Consider the following 25,731-nt stretch of genomic DNA (forward strand, 5'->3'; position numbering starts at 1 on the left):
CCCCCCCCCCTGTTTTTCTTTTTTCTTTTTTTTTCTTCTTCTTCAAAACCAGCATGCCATCTAATGACCATTCTCTTATTTTCTCTCTCTCCTCTCCCCCACTTCCACAGGTCACTAAGGGGCATGAGAGCCTTGTTGGAGGCCAGCGAGGTAGCGAGCCCAAGCCAGAGCTGGTGACGGTGACATGGGCCTGTACCTCAGGGCTTCCTGTAGCACGCTCCTCCACGCCACGCGCCCCTCAGTCCCCCCCGGCAGCAGCAACGCCCCCCACAGGGACCCCGCCCTGGGCACCAGCCCCCGCCCCGGCCCCCCGCCTCAGCAGGCCCAGCACCAAGCAGCAGCCACGCCGGTAAACACACGCTCACGCTCACACACACACACGCTCACGCTCACACACACACACGCTCCCTCACACACACACACGCTCCCTCACACACACACACACACACACACACCAGCGCTCAGATAAGAAACGACCGTCTTCACTGGTAACTAGACACAGATGTGTCAGCTATAAGCACGAACACTAGAAAACGTGCCTGAAAACGAACACCTTCACTGACAAACGGACGTACGCACACACGCAGACACACCCAGCCCAGTCCCTAGTCTCACCCACCGGCCAGACCCAGGGACAGAGCATAGTGAGTGCAGCTAGGCTGGTGGGTGAGGCAGCGGGCCGGGGTAATGCAGGGGAGACCGGGGCAGTGACGGGCTCCCAGACAGGAGGTAACACAGGGCGATTGCGTCTCCTCCCGTGATAGGAAGGGGAAGGCTCCCCGGAGGCCTGTCTGCCAGCCTGCTGTCCCAGCTCAGACACAGCAGAACGGGGAACACATATGGGGGTGTCAGCCTCTCTCTGCCTGGCAGCAACCCCACTTCCCTGTCCAACAATCCCACAGCCCAGCCATGGCTCTTCTTTCTCTTGCCCTGTTTTCTCTCTCTTTTTTTCTCTCTCTCTCTTTTTGCCATCTGGGTATTCTGACATAGTATCGCACACAGTCCTAGATAGAGGAGAGAGAGAGCCCATGTGCCCATGTGAGAGTGGGGAGTGTCACATATGCATGTCTGGCGTATCTCAGGCGTTAATGGAAGCTTTAAGATGCCGGCACGTCTCATCAGCGCTCTGTCAGGGCCCTTCTGCGGAGGGGCCGTCTGGGAGGAGGGCTCTGTCAGGGCCCCTCTGCGGAGGGGCCGTCTGGGAGGAGGGCTCTGTCAGGGCCCCTCTGCGGAGGGGCCGTCTGGGAGGAGGGCTCTGTCAGGGCCCCTCTGCGGAGGGGCCGTCTGGGAGGAGGGCTCTGTCAGGGCCCACTCTGCAGGGGGGGGGGAGGGTCTGGGAGGACGGCTCTGGAGACAGAAGGGGGGTGTGGGTGTGGCTGGTCTGGAACAAAGCATTACTACAACGTACAGTTATGATATCGGGTGATTTGTCATAGAGCAAAAACACCTCATCGATCTGTTTACGACTGCTTAATAGCTCGGTGCCTCGGAGAGGCGAGGAACAAGACAGCCATGCAAGTGAACTGACCAAAGAACCCCCGCCACCCCCCCCCCCCCTGTCCCTCCGCCCCCTGTCCCTCCGCCCCCTGTCCCTACGCCCCTGCCCCCTCACCTCGCCCCTGTCCATATCTCCTCCAGGGTTCCAGCTCTTGGTAGACGCTCCAAGTAGCCTTCTCTAATGAGGATGTCTGATCCTGTCACTGTCAAGGAGACTAGCGACACCATGAGAGGTCTGGAGATGGAGGAGAGCCCCCCCGCCCCCCGCGCACCCTCCTCAGAGGACGGCCCCGCCCCCTCCTCAGAGGACGGCCCAGCCAAGCCCGACAGCAGGGAGCGGGTGACTCCGCCCCAACCGCAACCTGAACCCGACCGAGATGAAAGCTGCTGCCAAGACAAGAATGACACTCAGGTAAAAACATAAACATTTTACAACGAATATAAAAAGATCTACCTTTCCAAACTTCATAGTTGTATTCGCCCCCGGGCTCAGACACACCCTCCTTCACACCCTCCTTCACACCCTCGCACACCCACACATTCCATACGTTTCCCAATCAACCTTCAACCACTCCAGTTCCCCTACTGGAGTTCTGTATGTCAGCTGAAGGGGTTCAGTAAAGCTTTGGGGAACGTAGAGAAGGTATATGCAGTGAAATGGAAAGGAACAGGGGTCCGGGGGGGGGGAGGGAGGAAGGGGAGAGTGTTAAGCAAGTGTGGCGTTATTGGGCTTTGTAATGGCGAGCAGAGCAGAGCGGGAGGAAATAATTGCTTTCCGATACAGAACTGGCTCTGGGACCCTGGGGAGTCCCCTGGCAAAGCACAACCAATCAATTGTCAGATAATTGAGTTATGAGAACCAACGGAAGCGGTCTACTCCAACCCCCCCCCCCCCCCCCCTACCCACCCAGTTATTATACACTTGAAGGTTAAGGTGGCCAAGTAGTTTTTTCTGCAGAGTCCAACATTATTTTTCCCCCTCTGACAGGTGAGCAGGTAGGCCTCCCTCGGTACAGACATGACATTTCTCTCGTGCGTTCTCCATTTGTGAAGAGTCCTGACCCTGCTGATGTCTGCGTGTTCCCTCCCCAATGCCCCTCCCCCCCCCCCCACGCCTGTAGGGAAGGCATGTGGTAAGGCAGGGAGAGAGGCACAGGGAGAGAGGCACAGGGAGAGAGGCACAGGGAGAGAGGCACAGGGAGAGAGGCACAGGGAGAGAGAGAGGAGTTGTTGAGCCAGGAGTCTTAACAGGCTGGCCGGGGAGAGGCAGGCAGGAGGAGAGGCAGATAATCTCCATCTCAAATCCCATTTTATCCACGACTTCTCCCGCCTCACCCCCAGTGGGATGGGGATGGGGAGGCAGAACGAATGTCTTTGCCGCCATCTGTCTCCTCCGCCTCAGTGGACGGCGGAGCCTCGTTGCCCACAAGGCGACATTTCCGACTGGTGTGCGGCAGACGCCTGCTCCCTCCAAGTCTGGAAACCAGAGAACCTGGTGCGTTACAGCTGACATGTGTAGGCCTGATACTCAGGGAGGTGGAATATTGGCTCCAAGCCCCCAACAGGTTCTGCAAAAACCCACAAAAGGTTTGCTTCACGGAAGAAAAAATACATAAAAATAAAAAGATAAAACAGTTGGGGTTTTTTTTTTTTACGTTGAAACAAAACGATTCGTAGAGCCCCTTTTTCCTCTGTGTCATTCCAATCCCGATTGTCCCGGTCATTCATTGCTGAGGAAAGTCCACCCCTGTATTCCGACGCCATGCGCTCCACTCTCTTTAAACATTCCTGTTGATTCATTTTGTCTGGTTGCTCAGCGGGAGTCGTCGGGATCAGCAGGGATGAGACCCAAGGTACTGTGGCCAGAGGCATGCCTATCCGTGCTCGCCTGTCTTGTGAACGCGGCCCGTTTGAGTTTGTTTTTTATCCGAGGATGATTCATGAATTATTTAGTTCAGTTATCATGAGCAAAAACATGTTTGTGTGGGAAATTTCTTCCATATTCTTTCCTCCGGTATTCGTACGTGTGTTCTTGGTGCACGTTGTTTTGGGTTGTTCCTGTAACTGTAATACTAATGCATCCATATTCCCAGTTATTTAACCAATAACCTCAACAAGCCAAGTTGACCTAACTGACTGTGTGCATGGTCGATATTTTAACTGAAACCCCACGCCCTCACGTTAAGAAGTGCAGTCTGGTGTGGGTGGCTTGAACTTGGTTTCTTGGTTTCCTTTTTCCATAACACTTGGTTTGGGTGTGTGTGTGTGTGTGTGTGGGGGGTACCATCTACCTGTCCCATTCTGACTCTCTTCTTCACCCTCACCCCTCCCTCACCTCCCTCCCCCCTCCCAGTCTAACTCAAAGTTAAAGTTAGTTCGGAGCCTGGCTGTTTGCGAAGAGTCCTCTCCTCCCCCTCCCACTACTGATCTGCCTGGAGACACCCAGGTAATCCCTCTCCCCCTGCAGGGATGTTCACCACCACACCACCTCCCCTCTCCCCCTGCAGGGATGTTCACCACCACACCACCTCCCCTCTCCCCCTGCAGGGATGTTCACCACCACACCACCTCCCCTCTCCCCCTGCAGGGATGTTCACCACCACACCACCTCCCCTCTCCCCCTGCAGGGATGTTCACCACCACACCACCTCCCCTCTCCCCCTGCAGGGATGTTCACCACCACACCACCTCCCCTCTCCCCCTGCAGGGATGTTCACCACCTCCCCTCTCCCCCTGCAGGGATGTTCACCACCTCCCCTCTCCCCCTGCAGGGATGTTCACCACCTCCCCTCTCCCCCTGCAGGGATGTTCACCACCACACCACCTCCCCTCTCCCCCTGCAGGGATGTTCACCACCACACCACCTCCCCCTGCAGGGATGTTCACCACCTCCCCTCTCCCCCTGCAGGGATGTTCACCACCACACCACCTCCCCCTGCAGGGATGTTCACCACCTCCCCTCTCCCCCTGCAGGGATGTTCACCACCACACTACCTCTCCAGCACATCGGCTGCTGTCCAGTCATCTCATGCATATTTATGCCTTCCGGGGTGCAAGTCCTCCAATACATGCCTCTCCCAAGTAACACCTCCTTGTCTCCAGCTGTAGCATTCCACTCATACATAGCCTCCAGAGTACATTTTTGTCTTTTTTTTCAGGTCCTGTCAAGGATTCAGATATTCCCTTATTTGCGTAACATGTTTTAAACTCCCTTCACTTAATTTATGGTTGAATACATTTTGACTGTTGATGCTCCTGCTTTGATTCACTTCACACAATTTGTGATTAATCTGTTATTTAGTTCCAGCTGAAGTGTAGCTCCTTAAGTATTTGCGCAACATGAAATCCAAGAACGCTTGACAAAACCAAAAAGGTGAGGTACAAAGAGATTAATCTATTGAGATAAGTCGTTAAAATCCTCCTGGAAAATGTAATTGAAGCCAAGCCTCCATTAAATACCTTGTGCTTTTGTGAATTGGTAGTCAGAGCTTTTAATTCTACCCCTTCTGATGGAGGGAATAGTCTCGTTTTTTGTTCAGACGGTTTACCGTTGAAACCTCAATCAGGAGAGGAGACTGACTGAGGGAATTAAACAAACGGCAGAAGAAAAGAAAAAAAAATCTCCCCGTCTGAGAGAATAGGCAGGGTGTAACTCTCTTGACTCCATCAGACAGATTTATGTCCTTGAACGGATAAATTAGATTTCCATTCTAGGAGTTCAGTGCTTTTTTTTTTTTTTCTCTTCCTATCTCTTTATTCACCCACCTACCCACCCCCCTTCGCTTCCACCCCCTTTCTGCAGCACTAAAGCTCAGCTCGCAGCCTGACACTCTCCCAGTCTGGTTTCTCCAGACCATTTACATTTAGTCATTTAACAGACGCTCTTATCCAGAGCAACTTACAGTCAGTACAGGGACATTCCCCCGAGGCAAGTAGGGTGAAGTGCCTTGCCCAAGGACACAACGTCAGTTGGCACTGCCGGGAATCGAACTGGAAACCTTCGGATTACTAGCCCGATTCCCTCACCGCTCAGCCACCTGACTCCCTGACCAGAGCTTTCTTCAGACGTAAACACTCCAGCTTTCCGTCACAGAGAGAGAAGCATAGACCCCTCCCCCTTTCCGTCACAGAGAGAGAAGCATAGACCCCTCCCCCTTTCCGTCACAGAGAGAGAAGCATAGACCCCTCCCCCTGTGCGTCACAGAGAGAGAAGCATAGACCCCTCCCCCTGTGCGTCACAGAGAGAGAAGCATAGACCCCTCCCCCTGTGCGTCACAGAGAGAGAAGCATAGACCCCTCCCCCTGTGCGTCACAGAGAGAGAAGCATAGACCCCTCCCCCTGTGCGTCACAGAGAGAGAAGCATAGACCCCTCCCCCTGTGCGTCACAGAGAGAGAAGCATAGACCCCTCCCCCTGTGCGTCACAGAGAGAGAAGCATAGACCCCTCCCCCTGTGCGTCACAGAGAGAGAAGCATAGACCCCTCCCCCTGTGCGTCATGTCGGGTGCTTGTTCTACTTTTGTTCTACTTTTGTATCGAGTCTGAAAGGAGAAATCGAGGGCTTTTCTGCCCCAAATTCGCTATCAAAGAGAAATGCCAGAACGGAGAAGCTGCTGGGTCCAGAGACGCACCGCAGGGTGTTAACGTTCGAAGCCAGAGGGGACGGAGAGCTTTGCTCTGGCAGCCGCTTCGTACACACTACTTTTCCCAGGCCACCTTACCGAGTGCAGCTACTAATAAATAACCTGAGGCACCATTTTTTTTTTATATGAACGCAAAAGCTAGAATTCTCTTGGAGCCTCCCCTCCCATTTTAAGGTAGAGCGAGTCAAGGTCAGACCCCTCGGCGGCTTACGCACCAAAAAGGTACGAGCCCCACGGCACTGGGATTATTGCAGTAGTTTTCTTTAACTTGGCTTGGCTTGAATGGTTTTTCTCCTCCCTTTGGTCTAAATTCATAGTTGATACCGTGAGTCTTCTCACTCTCACTTTACCCAAGCTGAGCGGAAGCCTAGATGACGAAACTATGAGACTGTGTAGCAAGAGGATCACTGGCTCTTCAGCGGTGTCTGAAAGTAGTTGAGGTTCTTTGTTGGAGTTCAAACAGCTGTGAGTGTGAATTTAAACTTGTGTTTGTAGTCTGCGAACACAATGCGACTCATTTGATCATCCCTCAACAAACTAAACATCTGATTCATAGGTTGGATATGAAGTTAGCTACTGATTCATGAGATCGAACACGTACAGGTATAACGAAAGAACAACTTTGTTTTCCAGGAAGAAATTCTAATCCAGCTGTCCCAGCCGTACGACAAAGAGGAATCCTCTCCGCCTGTCAGAGATGAGGAGAAGAGTGTCGAGAGGCTGGACAAGACTGAAAGGATGCCAAGGAAGATGTTTTCCCGAGGTGTGTTGCGTTCTGCGTGTCTGCACTCTCGTTAACGCAACTTAATTAAGTGAAACAACTTCCACCGCAGTTTTTCCAGAGTTGTTTTTGTTTCAAACCCATTTCCTCTCCGTTCCTCAGATTCCAGTCAGGAATACACCGACTCCACAGGGATCGACCTCCACGAGTTCTTAGTTAACACGTTGAAAAACAACCCCAGGTATGTAGTCATGCCAGTCATTTCAAGTCCCTGTGTGTGCCGTGGCGAGCACAGCTGTTCTTTTCGACTGACGATCGTCCAACCGCTCGCTCGCCAAAAGGTTACCTCGGAACACTTGTCGTCTTCATCAGTCGATTACTAATTGCTGTGTCTGTCGTACCCAGCAGTAATGAGATGAGTGCTGGAACAAGTCCACTCCAGACGCAGACTAATTCTTCCATTTCCCATCTCTTCCTCAAAGGGACAGGATGATGCTGTTGAAGCTGGAACAGGACATCCTCGACTTCATCAGTAACAACGAGTGAGTCTCCGCAGTCCCTCTGCCAACCCAATAAGCTGTTTTCTTATCATTTGTAATAAAGCCATGCATAATTTGGTACGAAGTCGTGGTTCCTCGAGGGCCCCGGGAGAGAGCTAATGAGATTTGACTCGGGGCGATGTTGGGGCGGTGCTGGCTGGAACAAGTGTTTCTAATTGTCGTCCCGTCTGAATTATTGATAGTCTCTCTGGTGTTTTTTTCCCCCACTCCACCAGAAGCCAGAAGAGGAAGTTCCCCCCGATGACCTCCTATCACAGGATGCTGCTGCATCGAGTCGCCGCATACTTCGGCCTCGAACACAACGTCGACCAAACGGGGAAATCGGTTATTATCAACAAAACGAGTAACACAAGGATGTGAGTCCATGTCTCTCCGTCTCTCTCTTTCTCTCACTCTCCCTCTCTCTCTCCCTTTCTCTGCTTCTCTCCGTCTGGAACTTGCACGTAACACACACACACACTTTCTCTCGCTCTCTGCCACATCCAAGAATTCAATTTCTCAGCTCTGGTCTAATTCAAATGGCTTAGGCTGCAGAAATTACTGTCTCCGTATCTTCTGCTGAGGCAAAACAGATTTTCCCTTTGCCGTACTTGCCGTACTCCGAAATGAGTTTTGGGTGGGAGGAAACTTAATTATCTGCGGTTTTCAATATTGCAGGAATGGTGGTGAAACGATGAGGTTGTGTTTATGAGGTGAAAAGGGAGATGGTGTAAACATCTCAGGTTTTTCTGGGAACGTTGCGACAACTGCACTTTTTCACTGTGCCCCATTGCCACTCCATCTATCCACCCCCATCCCTCCATCTCTCCTCAGACCCGATCAGAAGTTTTCGGAACACATCAAAGACGACAAAGGCGAGGACTTCCAGAAGCGGTACATTCTCAAAAGGGACAATTCCACCTCTGACAAAGATGACAACATGGTATGTGTTTGTTTGATGTCAGTGTCACATCCTGAAACACTGAGACAAGGGGGGAGAAGGGGGAGGAGGGGTGGTAATTAGCCTTAGCAATTCCAAGCAGTAGTTTATGGTGAATGAAACTTCATAAGGCTGTGAGGCCAGTTATCGAAAAGTATTTGATAAATATCACTTTTTGAGCTGTGCGTTTGTAGTAGTGTTTGAAGACCTTAATGCTGGTGTTTCTAGTGTTTGAAGACCTTAATGCTGGTGTTTCTAGAGTGTTTGATGACTTTAATGCTGGTGTTTCTAGAGTGTTTGAAGACCTTGATGCTGGTGTTTCTAGAGTGTTTGAAGACCTTAATGCGGGTGTTTCTAGATTGTTTGAAGACCTTACTTCTGGTGTTTCTAGAGTGTTTGAAGACCTTGATGCTGGTGTTTCTAGAGTGTTTGATGACTTTAATGCTGGTGTTTCTAGAGTGTTTGAAGACCTTGATGCTGGTGTTTCTAGAGTGTTTGAAGACCTTGATGCTGGTGTTTCTAGAGTGTTCGAATACTTTAATGCTGGTGTTTCAGATGCGGATGCGACTGAAGGATGACCGGAGGAGCAAGTCCATCGAGGAGAGGGAGGAGGAGTACCAGAGAGCCAGAGACAGGATCTTTGCTCAAGATGTTAGAATCTTTTCATGAATTTCATCTCCTGAGAATAACATTTACATATGTAGTTGTGTTTTTTACGGGTAAAAGTGTTTGTACCGCAATGCCAAACTAACAGTTATCTTATTTCACAGGGTCCAGATGGGTTTGCTCTTGAAAAAAGGTTTGCTTACATTTTTTGTATACAAACTTTGATTTGTTTGGGGAAATGCTGAAGGGCGACTTTAATAATAGGACGCCTGCTTCCAAATAACAAAGCGCTCCTCTCACCCTGTCCACAGGATACAAGAAGACGATGCTGGCAACAACACACAGCAACGACGAAAGATCTTCAGGTAAATTACCCCCCTGTTCCCTCTCCTCCTCCCTCGTAGAGCGTTAATAAACCACAAGCTGTGTAATCACCAGCCTCCTTGCCACGCCTTCACCCCGCCTCGCAGGTTAAAAGACGGCCGTTCGGCCAACAGTCGCCAGAGCAGCTCGGAGAACGAGCCCAAGTCCTCAGACCCGCGGCCCTGGAGCAGCACCGACTCCGATAGCTCCAACCGGAACCTGCGACCGGCCATGACCAAGGCCAGCAGCTTCAGCGGGATCTCCGTCCTGTTGCGGGGCGACAGCTCCGTCCTGCTGCGGGGCGACAGCTCCGGGAGCTGTAAGAGCATCGGACGCCTGTCCAAGACCGGTATGTTCAAATAACCTTTGTTTTCCCGCCGTTTGGGAGCGCGCTCGTTTTGCTACTCGGGGTAGCTCTGAAAGGGGTTTTGGTGTTAGGTTACGCTGAACTCCGTCGAGCTGAGCCACCTTGGGTTCCAAAGGGATCCCGACTGCTTCACCCATGTCCATCCTCCACCTTCACACTCAAGGGTCTGGCAGCTGTGCATCCTCCACCTTCACACTCAGGGGTCTGGCAGCTGTGCAGCACCTGTTGCAGAAGCCAGCCAGGTGCTCTCTAGCTTTCTGTCAGAGAAGATTTGTTAAACACGTAGACAAAGCAGAGGTTCAGAAGGGCAGACTGGAATAATGTTATTAATGACAGAAATTTTGGTTGTCATCTTCTTTTGTCCATCAATCAAGATTCTTGTAGAGAGAAAAATATTTTCTGAACACAGCTTTTGAACCCTCTTGGCTGTTAAAAAGCCCACTGTAAGTGGTGTTTATTTAAGGTTCTGGAAAAATATGTTTGTGGTTACAATTATGCAATGTCGAAAACCAGTGTTTTTGGAATGTGATTTTTTAAATCTAAGTAACTCAACCAGTTGACCGTAATCTGCTGAAATAGACAATACTGTCAGCTCTAAGCATCCTTGTAGCCATTTGCCAACACAAAATGGATGCCTGTAGTGCAAGTTGCGGTGTGTCATTGCCCAGTCACGCACCACCTTGAGCAGGAAGTGATGATGATCACTTCCTTTCTGGTCTTGTTTCTGCTCCTCATGTAGCTATAGACTGCTGTTCATCACGATCCTTCCTCACCTCAACTCATCTCATCTAGTCCATATTCAGATTGAATTCACTGGTTACTTCATAAATGGGGAAAAAATATATTTTTTAATCAGTTTGAGGTATTTCCTGCCTGTTGTAACAAAACCTTTGTATGTGATGGTTGATAAGCTGCTTTTCTTTTGTCTCATCTTGAATCCCAAACGTGTGAGTGCCCCCCCTCCCCCTCATGAATGTCAACAACTGACTTTCTCAATTATGTTTTATTTAGCTTCACAGCTTAGATCTTGATCATTTTAATGATCTAATTATGTGACGGTTTCATTAAGCGTACATTGCACCACCGCGGTTGTGCTTGGAAAACAAAGTGAATAGCTAAATGAAGACATTAATCAAGAAATTAATTAACATGTCATTTAGTGCTGATGAAATCATTATCTTTTTCAATTTTATGACGGCATTCCTCCCACAGGTAATTAGAATAGATAATTAGTTATGTACGTTTTGGAATTTAAAATCTGACCCCGCATTTTGTAAAGAATCCTCAGAAGACCTTAGCTAGCATCTCATAAGTACGTAACTAACTTGGAGTGAACGCTCAATGTAAACAAAGGATTATCGAACCCGCTATGAAAACACTGAATTCAAGCTTTCACCATGTCCTCCTCTAACCTACTGACCAGGCATGCTACTCATACTGTCTTTGCAAGACTAGATAAGCATGGTTCCTCTGCTGTGTCTTTCAGCTAAGAACTTCTCTTCCTTCCCTCCTTCCTTCCCTTCTTTCCTCTCCCTCTCTCCTTCCCTTCTTCCCTATTCGTCCCTCTCCTCCCCCCTCAGGTTCTGACTCGTCTAGTAGTGTAGGGTCGTCCACGGGTTCTCTGTCTCGCTCCCAGCCACCCCTCCCTATGGCCCCGGCTCTCACCCAGACGGGCCTCGCCCCCCTGGCCCCCCCGGCCCCCCTGGCCCCCCCGGCCCCCTGCTCCAGTAGCTCTGTGTTGTACGAGGTGGGCCGGAGTGCCCCTGCGCCAACACCGGCCTCTGCTAACGCTAGCTACTATTTGCTTCCGCTGGAAGCCACAGGGATACCGCCAGGAAGTATCCTGGTCAACCCACACACAGGTTGGTACCCTAACCCCACCCTCCCTGGTTCAGGTCAGGTGACCACCCCACCCCACCCTCCCTGGTTCAGGTCAGGTGACCACACACTGGAGGCCAGACGTGGGCATGGGGATTGGGAGACAGTCCACAACACTTCTGTCTTGTTTGTCTGTGCTTTCACGTTTTGAATCCTGTCTTATCCTTCAAAACTAACAACCCTCACAGCCTGCTACTTACTCTCTAACTTCTTCCTTTAACGGCGGGGTTCAGGGAAGGGAGAGTGTCGTGATGGAGGGGGGGGGGGGTTGTGAGGGGGGGCTTATCTTGTTCTCTCGAGTGAAGTTGGTGAGAGGATACACAAGCTAAACAGCCAGCAGTCATGCATTATTTATGCCTGTTTGAGTTTGGATGCCGTGTATGGAGTAGTTTGGAAGAGCGATAATTAGAAGTTGCCTCGACGCTTTGATTGTCCTTTTAGAAAGTAAACTGAATCAACATTTTTTTCCTCGAATTATGAGTTGACACAGGGAGTCGCTGTCTAATGATGTGGCTTGCATGCAAATGAGACTGTTCTCTTTCCCTCCCTCCCTCTCTCTCTCTCCTTCTCTCCCTCCCTCCATCCCTTCCTCACCCACAGAGGAGAAGCACTTTGGGAAGCACTTTGAGAAACGATAGCTGTCTGACTAGATCAATATAGGCGACGTTGGTCAAAAGAAATTCCCCAAAGTGTTGCTGAGACGGGGATAATGAAGCCACACTCCTCATGTTATTGAATATAGAAAATAATGAATAGTCTGCTCTCTGATGTATAATATATTCTGTCTTCTCTCTGCCTTGTCCGGCCCCACGTTCTTAAATATGCGCTGGGCTGATAAGGCTGGGTATATGGCTGGCACTAATATGTTTTTCGAGAGCCAGCCAGTGTGTGTAATTGCTTATTGACCTTTCCTAAGGAGTTGGCAAATGGGAAGTCTTCTGTTCATCCATGAGGCCCAGAAATTAATTTTGCACCTGACGGCATAAAGAGAGAGAGAGAGAGAGAGAGGTACTTTTCAGGGTCACAGCACGGTCACTGTGACGGGCGCACGCAGATCACCGCTCGCCAAATGAGCAAATGCTGGAGGTTTTTTTTCTTGTGTCCCCACACACACACCTCCATGTCCACCAGCGGAGTCAGGTGGCTGAGCGGTGAGGGAATCGGGCTAGTAATCCGAAGGTTGCCAGTTCGATTCCCGGCCGTGCCAACTGACGTTGTGTCCTTGGGCAAGGCACTTCAACCTACTTGCCTCGGGGGAATGTCCCTGTACTTACTGTAAGTCGCTCTGGATAAGAGCGTCTGCTAAATGACTAAATGTAAATGTCACGGGACGACTAATGTGTGAAGGGAGAAACCCAGCCGGTCACAGGTCTCCATCTTTGATATTAGATTCAGAGACACGCTATCACATGCAGTCCTCTCAACTCAGGAGAACCAGTGCTGCGCAAAACAGCCAAAGAACCCACTGAACTCGCTTCTCTCGTGACACGCCTATATTAGTTATGTGCCCTTCGCAGATGCACAGAGAATACCAATTGACGATAAACCAGCGGAGAGAGCTCTGGGTAATGTGATGGATAGGTTGTACACTGGAGCCGAGTGTCTCTGAATTACTCTGTGGCAGTTCACTTTTTTTAACATGAAAAATACCTTCTCCTTAGGAAAAGGCTTTCAGAGTGAGGCTATTTCACAGCGCGAAATGCATGCATACTTTAATGCATTCAACCCCAACTCAGGAAATACTCCCAAGCTTTTTTTTTTCTTTTTCTTTCCATCAGCAATTCAGAAAAGAGCCCTCGGAACAGGAGGAGAGAGGGGGGGGGCAAATACATTACATACAAGTTCGTTATCCAGCCTAGCTGTGATGTTACAGATTCTCAATGTTGTTGATTCGCACCCCCCCCCCCCCCCCCCCCCCCCGGTAACGCAGAATTACACATCTATTATAAATGTTTACACAGACACAACGTGTATGTAGGAATATGTAAATGTGTTCACTTTCCAGTGTCCATACCTGTGGTGATGTGGGGCTGAATGCAGGAATACACATTTTCTCTGTTCACACGTGTTAGTCTCTCGCTCAGGTTCTGTGTATGATGAGGAGGAGGGCTGGCAGGGTTGAGGGCTGGCAGGGTTGAGGGCTGGCAGGGTTGAGGGCTGGCAGGGTTGAGGGCTGGCAGGGTTGAGGGCAGGCAGGGTTGAGGGCAGGCAGGGTTGAGGGCAGGCAGGGTTGAGGGCTGGCAGGGTTGAGGGCTGGCAGGGTTGAGGGCTGGCAGGGTTGAGGGCAGGCAGGGTTGAGGGCTGGCAGGGTTGAGGGCTGGCAGGGTTGAGGACCGGCAGGGTTGAGGGCCGGCAGGGTTGAGGACCGGCAGGGTTGAGGGCTGGTAGGGTTGAGGGCTGGCAGGGTTGAGGGCTGGCAGGGTTGAGGGCTGGCAGGGTTGAGGGCTGGCAGGGTTGAGGGCTGGCAGGGTTGAGGGCTGGCAGGGTTGAGGGCAGGCAGGGTTGAGGGCTGGTAGGGTTGAGGGCTGGCAGGGTTGAGGGCTGGCAGGGTTGAGGGCTGGCAGGGTTGAGGGCTGGCAGGGTTGAGGGCTGGTAGGGTTGAGGGCTGGTAGGGTTGAGGGCTGGTAGGGTTGAGGGCAGGCAGGGTTGAGGGCAGGCAGGGTTGAGGGCTGGCAGGGTTGAGGGCTGGTAGGGTTGAGGGCTGGCAGGGTTGAGGGCTGGCAGGGTTGAGGGCAGGCAGGGTTGAGGGCTGGCAGGGTTGAGGGCTGGCAGGGTTGAGGGCTGGCAGGGTTGAGGGCTGGCAGGGTTGAGGGCAGGCAGGGTTGAGGGCTGGCAGGGTTGAGGGCAGGCAGGGTTGAGGGCTCAGGGTTGGTTAAAGCTGTTGTGTTGTTCCCCTGTCACGAGCTGCGGTCCTCTCTCTCCAGGCCAGCCCTTTGTGAACCCAGACGGCAGTGCCGTGATCTACAACCCTGGCATGGTGCCCCCACCCCAGGGCCGGACCCAGCCCCCGGCCCCCTCCGGCCACCACCAGCCCCCGCCCTCCAACCACACCCTCGCACAGGTCAGTTCACACACGCCCCTGACCAACGCAATTCACACACACATCTGGGATCAACACACTTCACACACACACACACTCATGCCCGAGACCAACGCAGTTCACACACACGCCCAACACGAGACCCTGATACCAAGCGCAACGATTTAGTGTTTCCTCTTAAACACAGTGTTTCCTCTTAAACAGTGTTTTCTTGGCTTGTCTGAGTGGGCTTGGCTGATTTGAACCTCTGGGCATCTTCCACCCGTCGCTGCAGTTTCTCACTGGCTCACAATCGTCAACAACCTCAACGCACGCGACAAGGCCTCCCTCGCTCCTATACCTCCCTCGCTCCTAAACCTTCCATCCCAGGCGACTGACTTGACATTCGCGCCCCGTGCAATTTGTTTAGGAAACTTTGTGACCAGCAGCACTCCTTAGTTGTGGCCCCTGTCAGAATAAATGAATTGAGTTCAAGTGTCAACTTAACACCAAGACCCCCCCCCAGACACACACACACCTCACCCCACATTGCAGGTGAAAGCCCCTGCTGTCACTAGCATGCATACCAGCCTCCAGCGATCAGGACCAGCAGCTTCCAGAGTTGTCGTCAGACAGACAGTCTCTCTGGGAAAGAAAACCCCACAAAAAAAACACAGAAGGGAGCCCAAGGGGTTGAGCTTCATTAGTGAGGAAAATCAAGGCTGGAAATGGAGTTGACCTGTGCAGCGCGGGAGCACAGCCCAGGGGTTGGTTAGGGGGAAGGTGTGGCCGTCTTGCCCTCCCTGTTGAGCAGAGCCGCCGTGCCCCTCTAATCAAGACACCGTCAGGGACTCGAGGTGAGCCGTCTGGCAAGGAGACGCCGAGCGTAGGCCTGTAATTTTGAACCCCAGAAGGCGTCTTGTGACTTTCCACATTTTAATATCCCCTAAATGATTTTTCACCGGTCGACCTTGGTGGATGATGTTTCATATTACAGACTTGTATTGACAGAGCTCTTTGTCCTAATTAACGGCATTATCGTTAAGTTGTGTACATCCCCTTTGGGCTCTCTCTCTCTCCCCATAAACTAATATCCCTACTTCACCTCTATAGACCTCTACCCTGCTTGTTCAGCAGGGAACAAAATACTGTCTCCTCTTGCACTGTTTTCTGTCCTCACTATGTCTTTTACTAAACCCCCTGCCCTCTCTCCTCCTCCTCTCTTCCTCCTCTCTTCTTCCTCTCCGGCCTCCGTCGCCCCCCAGCCGTCACGGCCCCTGCAGACGTCCAGTCAGCCGGTCCAGTACACTGCGGCCCCGTACCCCACACAGCTCCTCTCCGTCTCCCCTAACCAACAATACACTGTGGTACCTGTCTCCTCTACACTGCCCTTTACTACCCTGCGCTAACCTGCTGTACCCTGCGCTAACCTGCTGTACCCTGCGCTAACCTGCTGTACCCTGCGCTAACCTGCTGTACCCTGCGCTAACCTGCTGTACCCTGCGCTACCTTGCACTAAACTGTGCCACTCTCCGCTTGCCTGCCCTAATCTGTGCTAGCCTGCCCTAACCTGTGCTAGCCTGTACTAACCTGCTCTAGCTTGTACTAACCTGAATTACTTTGCACTCCTTTTCACTACCCTGTGCTAGCCTGCTTTTCTCTGTGCTAGCCTGCTATACCCTGCGTTAGCCTGCTTTACCCTGCGCTAGCCTGCTTTACCCTGCGCTAGCCTGCTTTACCCTGCGCTAGCCTGCTTTACCCTGCGCTAGCCTGCTTTACCCTGCGCTAGCCTGCTTTACCCTGCGCTAGCCTGCTTTACTCTGCGCTAGCCTGCTTTACCCTGCGTTAGCCTGCTTTACCCTGCGCTAGCATGCACACCACCCTTCACCTCAGCTCTGCTTGTGTCCTGGTTGCTGTCTCGGTACCTCAGCCCGTTAATCCTGAGTGGGGAACTGTTGATTTGTATGTGAGCCGGTTGTCTGGTGACCAGACACATTGCTATGGTGTGGTAACCCTGCATCTTCTGGAGGGTTATTTTCATTTCATTTTCATTTAGTCATTTTAGCAGACGCTCTTATCCAGAGCGACTTACAGTAAGTACAGGGACATTCCCCCCGAGGCAAGTAGGGTGAAGTGCCTTGCCCAAGGACACAATGTCATTTGGCACGGCCAGGAATCGAACTGGCAACCTTCAGATTACTAGCCCGATTCCCTAACCGCTCAGCCACCTGACTCCCCTACAGAAGATGTAGAGACATCTACGTCATCGTACTAGTGTAACTTTCGTTTGTCATTAGCATTGGAAGTTGGTGGAGGTTTTTGTCCAGTAGAGAATGAATACTTTCTGTTAAAAAATAATAATAATAAAAAAAAAGGATATTACAGGGTCATTTGGTGCAGACTATGATTGATGGCTCTGATGAATAAGAAATGAGGAAAAGTCTATCTGGTGAAATGAATGGAGCAAGATTCTATTTTTGGTTAATGCCCACTGGCCCTGTGAATGCATAATGTGACGTTTGGATCCGAGCACCATTTGAGCGCACACACAGAATACAAACTCGGGGGCAGTGATCGTTGGTGAAGTTTCTCAGGAAAAGTTTCTTATCTCGACTTCTCCAGGCAAATTGAATTGAATCTTTTCCAACAGTGAAGAAATGCTCCCCAGTAAGATCTAATTAATAAGAATGATTAATCAAATCAGTTTAAATTTCATGTGTTGTGCTTTGCTACCTCGCTTACCCCCTCGACGACGCACATCGTGTGTTCCGATAACCCCCTTTTTGACCTCTATCAATAAACATCCCTTAACGACTGATTAAATTTTTACATTTGTAGTAGACAGCTTTGAATTATTAATTTTGCAGCAGATGTTGAATTTAGTATTCTATGAATAGAAATGCTGGTAGTCCCTCAACACCACGGCGCCCAGTAAAAGTAAACTACCCCAAAAAATCCAAGTAAAGGGGTCAGGATGAGAGGGTTCTTCTGGCAACAGATCCACCTTTGAAGCTTCTGTGATATTAGAACTTTATATCATCAACTCTTGCACTCACATTAGATCTGATCAAAGGGTAAAATTATAACGTTAAGAAATTATTAAATGGGGTAACGTTATCAAATAAATCCACATTTTAAGAAATAAGTCAATGAGAAACAGCACCCTGATTTGTTACCTGAGCTTTCCTCCAACCCGAATTTGATTGGCAGTAGTTTCACAAAATAAGCATAGGAAGAAGGCCCGCGTCACTGAAGGTGATTGGCTGGAACAGGAGTGCTGGAACGTGATTGGCTGAAAAGTAGCAGGCCGCTCCAAATATGTGAAACTGACATTCTACCGTCACTGAGGCTTCTGTGTTGCCAAATAACTTTCAGATGGCCTCATTAGCTCACACAACATGTTCACAGGCATCAAAACATTTCTTCTTTTTTTTACAGAAAAAATCTTACCTAGTGAACCTTTAATTGTTTGAGTGAAGGGTGTCAGGATTTCATTCAGTGCAGCTTGGTGTGTTTTGCATGGGCATACATACAGACAGAGCATTGTTCCAGTCTGCTGGTGGAGGTATTGACCTTCCTTTGTGTTCCGGTGTTCCCCCACAGCAAGACCCCCTCGGGGGCCAGTTCAGCCACATGAGCCTGGGCCGCCAGGCGTCTCTGGAGGGCCGGGACCCCCGCGCTGCCCTCTACCCATCCCCCGTGGTGCTCCAGCCCCCCCCGCCCCCACCCCAGCAGGCTGGCTACATGGTGGGCCCCCCGGGCCAGCCCGGCCCCCCCCAGACCTACGCCCCGCCCCCCCCTCCACCCGTCAACCAGCCCGTCATGCAGCAGCAGGGCTACATGCAGCAGGTCTGTACTCCACCCTCTTCCCTCCTCTCCTCCACCATCCCTCTCTGATCGATTAGTACTGTCTGCTCTGAGCCCTCTGCAGAGTTGGTATTAATGGTATGCCATGTTGGACTTAATCCCTTTCTCTCTCTCCCCAGATGCCAGCGTGTTACTGTGCTCCAGGCCAGTACCCTCTCTCCAGCCAGCAGTACAGAACAGTGGGCCCGGTCCAGTACAGCTCTCCCCAGGGCCAGCCCATGAACCCTCCGCCCTCACAGCAGACAGGTAACCAGCCAGCCCACACCTCCACACCGCCTCCACACTGCCCCCTCACTGCCTCCACACTGCTTCCCCACTGCCTCCACACTGCCTCCACACCGCCTCCACACTGCCCCCTCACTGCCTCCACACTGCTTCCCCACTGCCTCCACACTGCCTCCCCACTGCCTCCACACTGCCTCCCCACTGCCTCCCCACTGCCTCCATACTGCCTCCACACTGCCCCCTCACTGCCTCCCCACTGCCTCCATACTGACTCCACACTGCCCCCTCAATGCCTCCACTCTGCCTCCTGGCTCCCCAGGCCTCCACTGGCTCCTGCCTCCTGACACCTGCCTCCAGGTGTCTCAGGCCCTGACCCTGTCACACAGTTATATTAAGTGGTGTGAGGAATGATAGTTCCTCACCCAGTTCCTGTGTCTTCGTGTGGTGAGTGTTTGGCTGGAGAGGCTGGTTATTGTGTTCCGCGGCGTAGAGAGTACTTACCTCTCTCTCCCTCTTTCTCTCCGTATTCTGTCTCAGCCCTCATTTGCACATTTCCTCTCCCTCCTTCTTTCTAGTTTTTCTATTGCTCTCAGCACTTTGTCTCGAGTTATCCGCCTCTTATGGCAGGTACACAATGGGCTCGTCTTAGCAAACTGCTGCGGGGGAAATTAGCCGGCGCCCCTGGGGCCTGGGGAGCAGAGCGAGGAGCTAATTACAGAGAGAACGTTTCTTTGCAGGGTCGGCTATTGTGTTCACCCCTCTAAGCCCACACAATAACCATCTCCCAATCAAATACACTATTAACGTTCCCCCCCCCCCTCTCCAGCCTGCCTAGAGAGAGGATTACTCGCTCCGCCAGAACCCCAGCGAGAAAGGGAGCATTTGTTTCGATCATACGGGCACCTTTTTTACATATATGTGACTCCTCATCCCTGGCCAGATTCCTCCTCCTCCCTGGCCAGATTCCTCCTCCCAGCTCAGGCTCCTCCTCCCAGCTCAGGCTCCTCCTCCCAGCTCAGGCTCCTCCTCACAGCTCAGGCTCCTCCTCACAGCTCAGGCTCCTCCTCACAGCTCAGGCTCCTCCTCACAGCTCAGGCTCCTCCTCACAGCTCAGGCTCCTCCTCCCTGCAGGGCTGCAGGGGCTGGACGCGGAGGGAGGGGCTGGACGCGGAGGGAGGGGCTGGACGCGGAGGGAGGGGCTAGACGCGGAGGGAGGGGCTAGACCCAGAGGGAGGGGCTGGATGCGGAGGGGCTGGACGCGGGGCCGGGCCGCTGTCTGAGAGGCCTCACATTCTCACAGTGAACCGGTCTCTTTTCCCGCCCCTCACACCTCTCCAGAGCCCGACGCACGTCACCGCCGGCAACGCTCTGCCGCCACAAGTCAGGAAACAAGAGGATCTGAACTGACTCCCTCGACTCTCGTCCCCCTCCTCTCGACTCCTCTCGACTCCTCCTCTCGTCTCCTCCTCTTGTCTCCTCCCTCTTCTCTCTCGCTCTCCAGCTCAGAGCAGAGTGCGTTCGATATTACATGCGCTCCATGCACCGTTTGTAAGTGGAGGTGAAAGAATAGCACTAAAAATATCTCCTCTAACACCCTCCCCCCCTTCCCTCAACACCCTCTCCCCCCCCCTCCCCTCCCCCTGCTGGGAGCTTCCATTCCTTTGTCCCACTTCTCGTCTCATCTGGGCTAAATTGATTGCTGTCGTTCTGGTCAAAAGCTGGGAGAAATTGAAAATTGCTCGGCCCTCCCTCCTCGGCCCTCCCTCCTGCCACCTGCAGCCCCCCCCCCCCCCTATTCACAGTGCGATCAGCGTTCCCGCTGGTAACCTTGACACTGGCGCGTTTTGCCCAATGAAAGAAAACTAGCTTTTTCTTTTATAATTTCCTGAGGATGTTTTTCCTTCTAACACCCACTCAAAGAGAAACAGCTCTCTTTTCTCCCTCCGACCTTCAACTATAGCCTCAAAAAAAATCCTAAGATTGAAAATGCCATGTTCAGAAGGTGATTTATCCACCCAGACGTTTCTCTGTCGACTTGCCTGGATCATTGATTGCTCCAAATAAAAATAAGCACCGATATATGCTTTTCTACAAATATTGCTAGTGTACAGTCAAAAGTCATTCGGAGCCTCAGAGTTTAACTGAATCAGAGCCGTTTCTTTCTCCCCTCCAGGTTACCAAACTGTGATGACTAACCCAGCACAGAGCTACCAGGGCATGCTGGGTCTCCAGCACACCCAGGGGCAGAACATGGTCGGCAGTCAGCACAGCAATATGGGGAATCAGATGCATGGCATGATGGCCCAGTATCCCTCCATGCCATCTTATCAGGTGTGTATTCAACTCTGAGGGGGGGGGGGGTTGTTCTGGGAGCCCCTGACACTGTATAAAGGATCATTCATTATGGTGCTCCTTTTGGAAGTATTGTTTTACTGCATTTTTTACGATGATCTCTGCAGTTATGAGTACAGACACACTCCACATACACATTCATTGAACATTGTGTGTGTGTGTGTCGGCAGGTATCCATGCCCCAGGGCTCCCAGGGTGTGCCACAGCAAACATATCAGCAACCCATTCTCCTGCCCGGCCAGGCCAGCCAGGGGCCCCTGCCTACCTCCCTGCCTGGCTCCCTGCCTGCCTCCATGTCTGGATCCATGCCGGGCACCATGTCTGGCTCTGGAGTTCAGGTGTACTACAGTGTTATCACACCCAACCAACACAACACAATGAGGTAACAGCCAAAAAAAAACAAATCAACGCAGAAATCCTCTGAATTTGTACAGCCCTTCGCTGTGTTGGATAAGCATATCCCCCTCCCCTCCACCCCCAAAAAGTTGCACCTACATTTGAAAGTCAGTTGGCCTTCACTAGTATGAATGAATATCCAGCCTAGCTAGCAGGTTCTTTGTCTGTGGAAAATATGAGGTCAGTGTCTCCCTGAGGAGGGCTGTTCTTCCCCCGGCCAGGATGATGTATCAGGCCCGAGACCCAGCGAGTCTTAATATAGCAGCAGCAGGCTCCCGGGCGACGCACTCTCTCCTCTCCATCCTTCACGCCGGCCCGCTCCTCCGCAGTCGGTCCCCAGTGGGCCTCGCCTTGCAGCTGCCCCCCCTCAGCCGCCCCCCCTCAGCCGCCCCCCCTCAGCCACCCACCCTCAGCCGCCCACCCTCAGCTGCCCCCCCCCCCCCCCCTCAGCCGCCCCCCCCTCAGCTTCCCCCCCCTCAGCTGCCCCCCTCAGCCGCCCCCCCTCAGCCGCCCCCCCTCAGCCCCGAGGCACTGACGCATCGCCCTCGCCTCCTCGCAGCCTTATTAAATCTGCACAGGAGGAGCACCGCGGCGGCAGAGAAGCGAAAGTGGCAGCCCACAATTGGTTTACAGGGACACCGTGATAAATGCTCATTGCCCTTGATTTGTTTTGATTTGGCGAAAATGAGCCAAATCCCTCCCTAGTCTGGTCTGCAGGTTTCTCCTGTGAGGATATTTATTGTGGGCTCTAATGTGATACCGGGGTATCGATCCCCCAGTGCTCTCTCTGGTTAACTTCGCTAATTCAGCTCGTTTTTAGCCGATGAGCTGAGTTCAGACTGAACCTGTGCCAGGACTGTACCAACACATGTTCAGAGGGGGAAGTGTATTTGGGATAACAATCTTCTTCATGTGTTTCTCACATCATCTTCTTCTTTGTGTGTTTTCTGTGTGCAGCTCGTCAGTGGGGTTTTTGCCTCCCCCTGGCTCGGAGCAGATGCACTTCCCCCGGTCGTCCTCCCCCTGCTCCTCCCAGCAGTGCTCAGGTACACTCACCACAACATCCACCACACCTAGCTCAGGTACACTCACCACAACATCCACCACACCTAGCTCAGGTACACTCACCACAACATCCACCACACCTAGCTCAGGTACACTCACCACAACATCCACCACACCTAGCTCAGGTACACTCACCACAACATCCACCACACCTAGCTCAGGTACACTCACCACAACATCCACCACACCTAGCAGGCCGGCCGGCCACCCAGCCAGTCCACCTCAGCATGGGAGAGAGGGGCTCCCCGGGCTGGTCTCTCGTCCACAGCATGCCCCCCCTGCTGGGACCACGTCAGCTGCAGTGTGCTTGTCCACTCAGACGAGAACACGACCCTGAGACCCTCAGACCACTTCATTTATTCAGCATCTTTGGGGGAGTTTCTCTCTTCTATCTTACACGTCGCCGTCAATACTTTTGAATGACCGTTTTTCAATCCGCCCCTACACAATGGACCTCAGACAACCTTCGGGAAAACACACAGGAAACCTCTCCGTTCTCTTCAAACCCTGAGACCTCGATCGCCCCGGAACAAAGGCTGGTTTCATCAGGAGAAATAACCCCCCCCCAGAATTCTATAGAAAATCTAAATGGATTAAATCGATTCAAAGCTTCGGTGTGTTCTCATCTCCCACACTAAAACCCCACGCTCTGGCTAGCGGGAGGAAGCAGGGCGTGTAGCAGAGCCCTGAAGATCTTGTCTCGACACAAACCCCTCGCTCTCACTCGACGTGTTGAGAGGCTTCAAGGCGCTAATTGAAATTGCACTCTCCAGCCTTAACGATCTAATTATGGAACAGATATGGGGTCGTAATTAAAGTGCTTCCTTCACTACTTTGTTCCTAGCTATGGTTATTGTGGTGAGAAAGGGGCCTAACGGCTGGACTCGTTCTTATGTGCTGTTTTATGTCGTTTCCTGGGATCATTTCCGCGGCCGTCTTCCAATCTCTCTCCTCTCTGAAGAACTCATTAAAGGGAAACGGTCTAACAAATCCTGAAATGAGGTTTTGCGTCACAGGTCGGTGGTCGAAACATTTTAATTTCATACAGAGATTACCAAGTAGAATAGAATCGCTGGTTTGTGGGGTGTTGTGTTGAATGTGACACGATCCAGGCTTTGTGCTGTGCTGGACAGTGACTCATGTTGGGGGGGTTATCTTGACCCGGTACTTGGAGAGGAGAAAGGGAACGTGTAGTACATGAAATCATGTCGTTGAATGAATTCATCAGCCAATTGAAAAAGCCCTTTCTGAATCCACCTGAGATTGTGTTTGACTGAAGAGGAACACACAGAGGAACACACAGAGAGGGACACACACAGAGGGGGACACACAGAGGGGGACACACAGAGGGGGACACACAGAGGGGGACACACAGAGGGGGACACACAGAGGGGGACACACACACAGAGAGGGACACACACACAGAGAGGGACACACACACAGAGAGGGACACACACAGAGAGGGACACACACAGAGAGGGACACACACAGAGAGGGACACACACAGAGAGGGACACACACAGAGAGGGACACACACAGAGAGGGACACACACAGAGAGGGACACACACAGAGAGGAACACACACACAGAGAGGGACACACACAGAGAGGAACACACAGAGGGGGACACATGCTCTGGCTGAAGATGCTGCAGTTCAGCTCTGGCACAGCATCGCTAGGGACGATGCTACAAGGGGAAATAACTTAAGATTAAAAACAAACTGCTTCAAAACCTCATCGTCGGTTGTAGAAAACCAAATCCCGCAGTATTCTTGAAGGTGAAAGAAACTAAATGAGAGAAGTGCAAAAATAACTCTGACTAATTTGAATCCCACAAAGCAAAACTAATTTAGTTTGGATTTCAGGCTTCAAGGTTAGTAAGTACAATGTTGGTGGGCTTCTAATGTTGCCTGTATACTTCAAATAAATGTAAAAAAAAAAAAAAAAAAAACGGTCCTTCCATACAAGAACAAGGCTTTGGCATTGTGTTATTTGAGGGCTGCATCGTTTCTTTCGGGAGGATTTAGAGGTAGAAAACAGAATTGGCCAAACCTTCAGGGGAGTGCTTTCATCCATGAGCCCTGGCCACTCCACCACTCCACCACTCCAGGACGAGAGCTTTATTCAAGACAGTTTACCTTCATCCCGCAGAAAAATAATTACAGAGAAGGAACAGGCGCTAGAGCTGTCCAGTAATAAGGGCCAAGCAGAGGTCCAGAACCTTCTCTAACCTTCATTGTTGCACAAACACATTTAATTGGATGCTCGATGGAGGAAAGTTTTTCCCGATACGATTAAACGTCAACACCAGAACTGTCCTTGGAACACGGGCACACAGAAATCCGCGCCTGTAAACAAACTCTGTACAAACACACAGAATTAAATCACTTGCCAGTGCAACACACTACATATGAAATGAGCTTTGGGCTGATGGTGTGTAATTAAGCGACAAAGATTTTGAACGCAGGAGTCTAGGAGGATGACATGATTTAGTTTTCAGGTGAGCAGTAATGAAACACAAACAGAGGCTAATTGCACTGGTGTCCAACGCACCGATAATCCTGTTGAACACAACAGAGAACAAAGCACAATGTTTGTTTGCTTAAGTCAGTATGATAACATTATAAACACTTTCAATTTGTTTTTTATTAAACAAGGGAAGTTGGAATATACACATGCACCCTTTACAAGCCCTGATTGCAGTTTCTCTCTCATAACCTCCATTAGGATAAAAACCCTTTTATCCAACACAACATATACAGCACAGAAGTGGATTTGAACCTGCGATCTATTGATCTGCATTCCAATGCTCTAACCCGGAGCCCAGCTGACTGTCGTTGGTGTGTTGTGTGTGCAGGCGTGCCCCCGCCACCAGGGGGCGGTATGGTGATGATGCAGCTGACCCTGCCCCCTAGCCAGCAGCCACGCCCACACTCGCCCCCCCAGTGGAAACACAACAAGTACTACAGCCTGGACCAGCAGAGAGGCCAGAAGCCCTCAGAGCTGGCCATCCTAGACTCCTCCCAGGTCAGACACCACACACACACACACAGCTGTCCAGGAAGAATCATTCAGCAGATAAATGCAGGCGTTTCCTAACAGCCTCTCCGTTTCTGTCCCCGTACAGAGCAGCCCCCAGCTCGGCAGCCCCTCCGCCTCCCCGGCCCAGTCCCCCACCCCCTCCCACCTGACCCCCTCCCACCTGACCCCCTCCCACCTGACCCCCTCCCACCTGACCCCCTCCCACCTGACCCC

The 25,731-nt window shown here is 51.7% G+C and overlaps 1 protein-coding gene across 1 annotated transcript; it reads left to right on the forward strand.

Annotated features, from left to right (window-relative positions):
- Positions 1–318: 318 nt before the first annotated feature.
- Positions 319–25,714, forward strand: LOC136967626 (R3H domain-containing protein 1-like; the record flags this gene model as incomplete). Its single annotated transcript, XM_067261482.1, has 22 exons — positions 319–349; positions 1,639–1,909; positions 3,315–3,350; positions 3,851–3,943; positions 6,773–6,902; positions 7,023–7,101; positions 7,343–7,402; positions 7,636–7,776; positions 8,234–8,342; positions 8,895–8,990; positions 9,110–9,138; positions 9,257–9,310; positions 9,416–9,657; positions 14,478–14,614; positions 15,838–15,939; positions 18,176–18,421; positions 18,559–18,685; positions 20,838–20,995; positions 21,187–21,398; positions 22,370–22,458; positions 25,334–25,503; positions 25,604–25,714. Coding segments are annotated over exons 2-22 (2,652 nt in total), but the record flags the coding sequence as incomplete, so codon positions are not given.
- Between the last annotated feature and the right edge of the window lie 17 nt (positions 25,715–25,731).

This window comes from Osmerus mordax, chromosome 2, assembly GCF_038355195.1.
Source record: "Osmerus mordax isolate fOsmMor3 chromosome 2, fOsmMor3.pri, whole genome shotgun sequence".
NCBI classification, from domain to species: Eukaryota; Metazoa; Chordata; class Actinopteri; order Osmeriformes; family Osmeridae; genus Osmerus; species Osmerus mordax.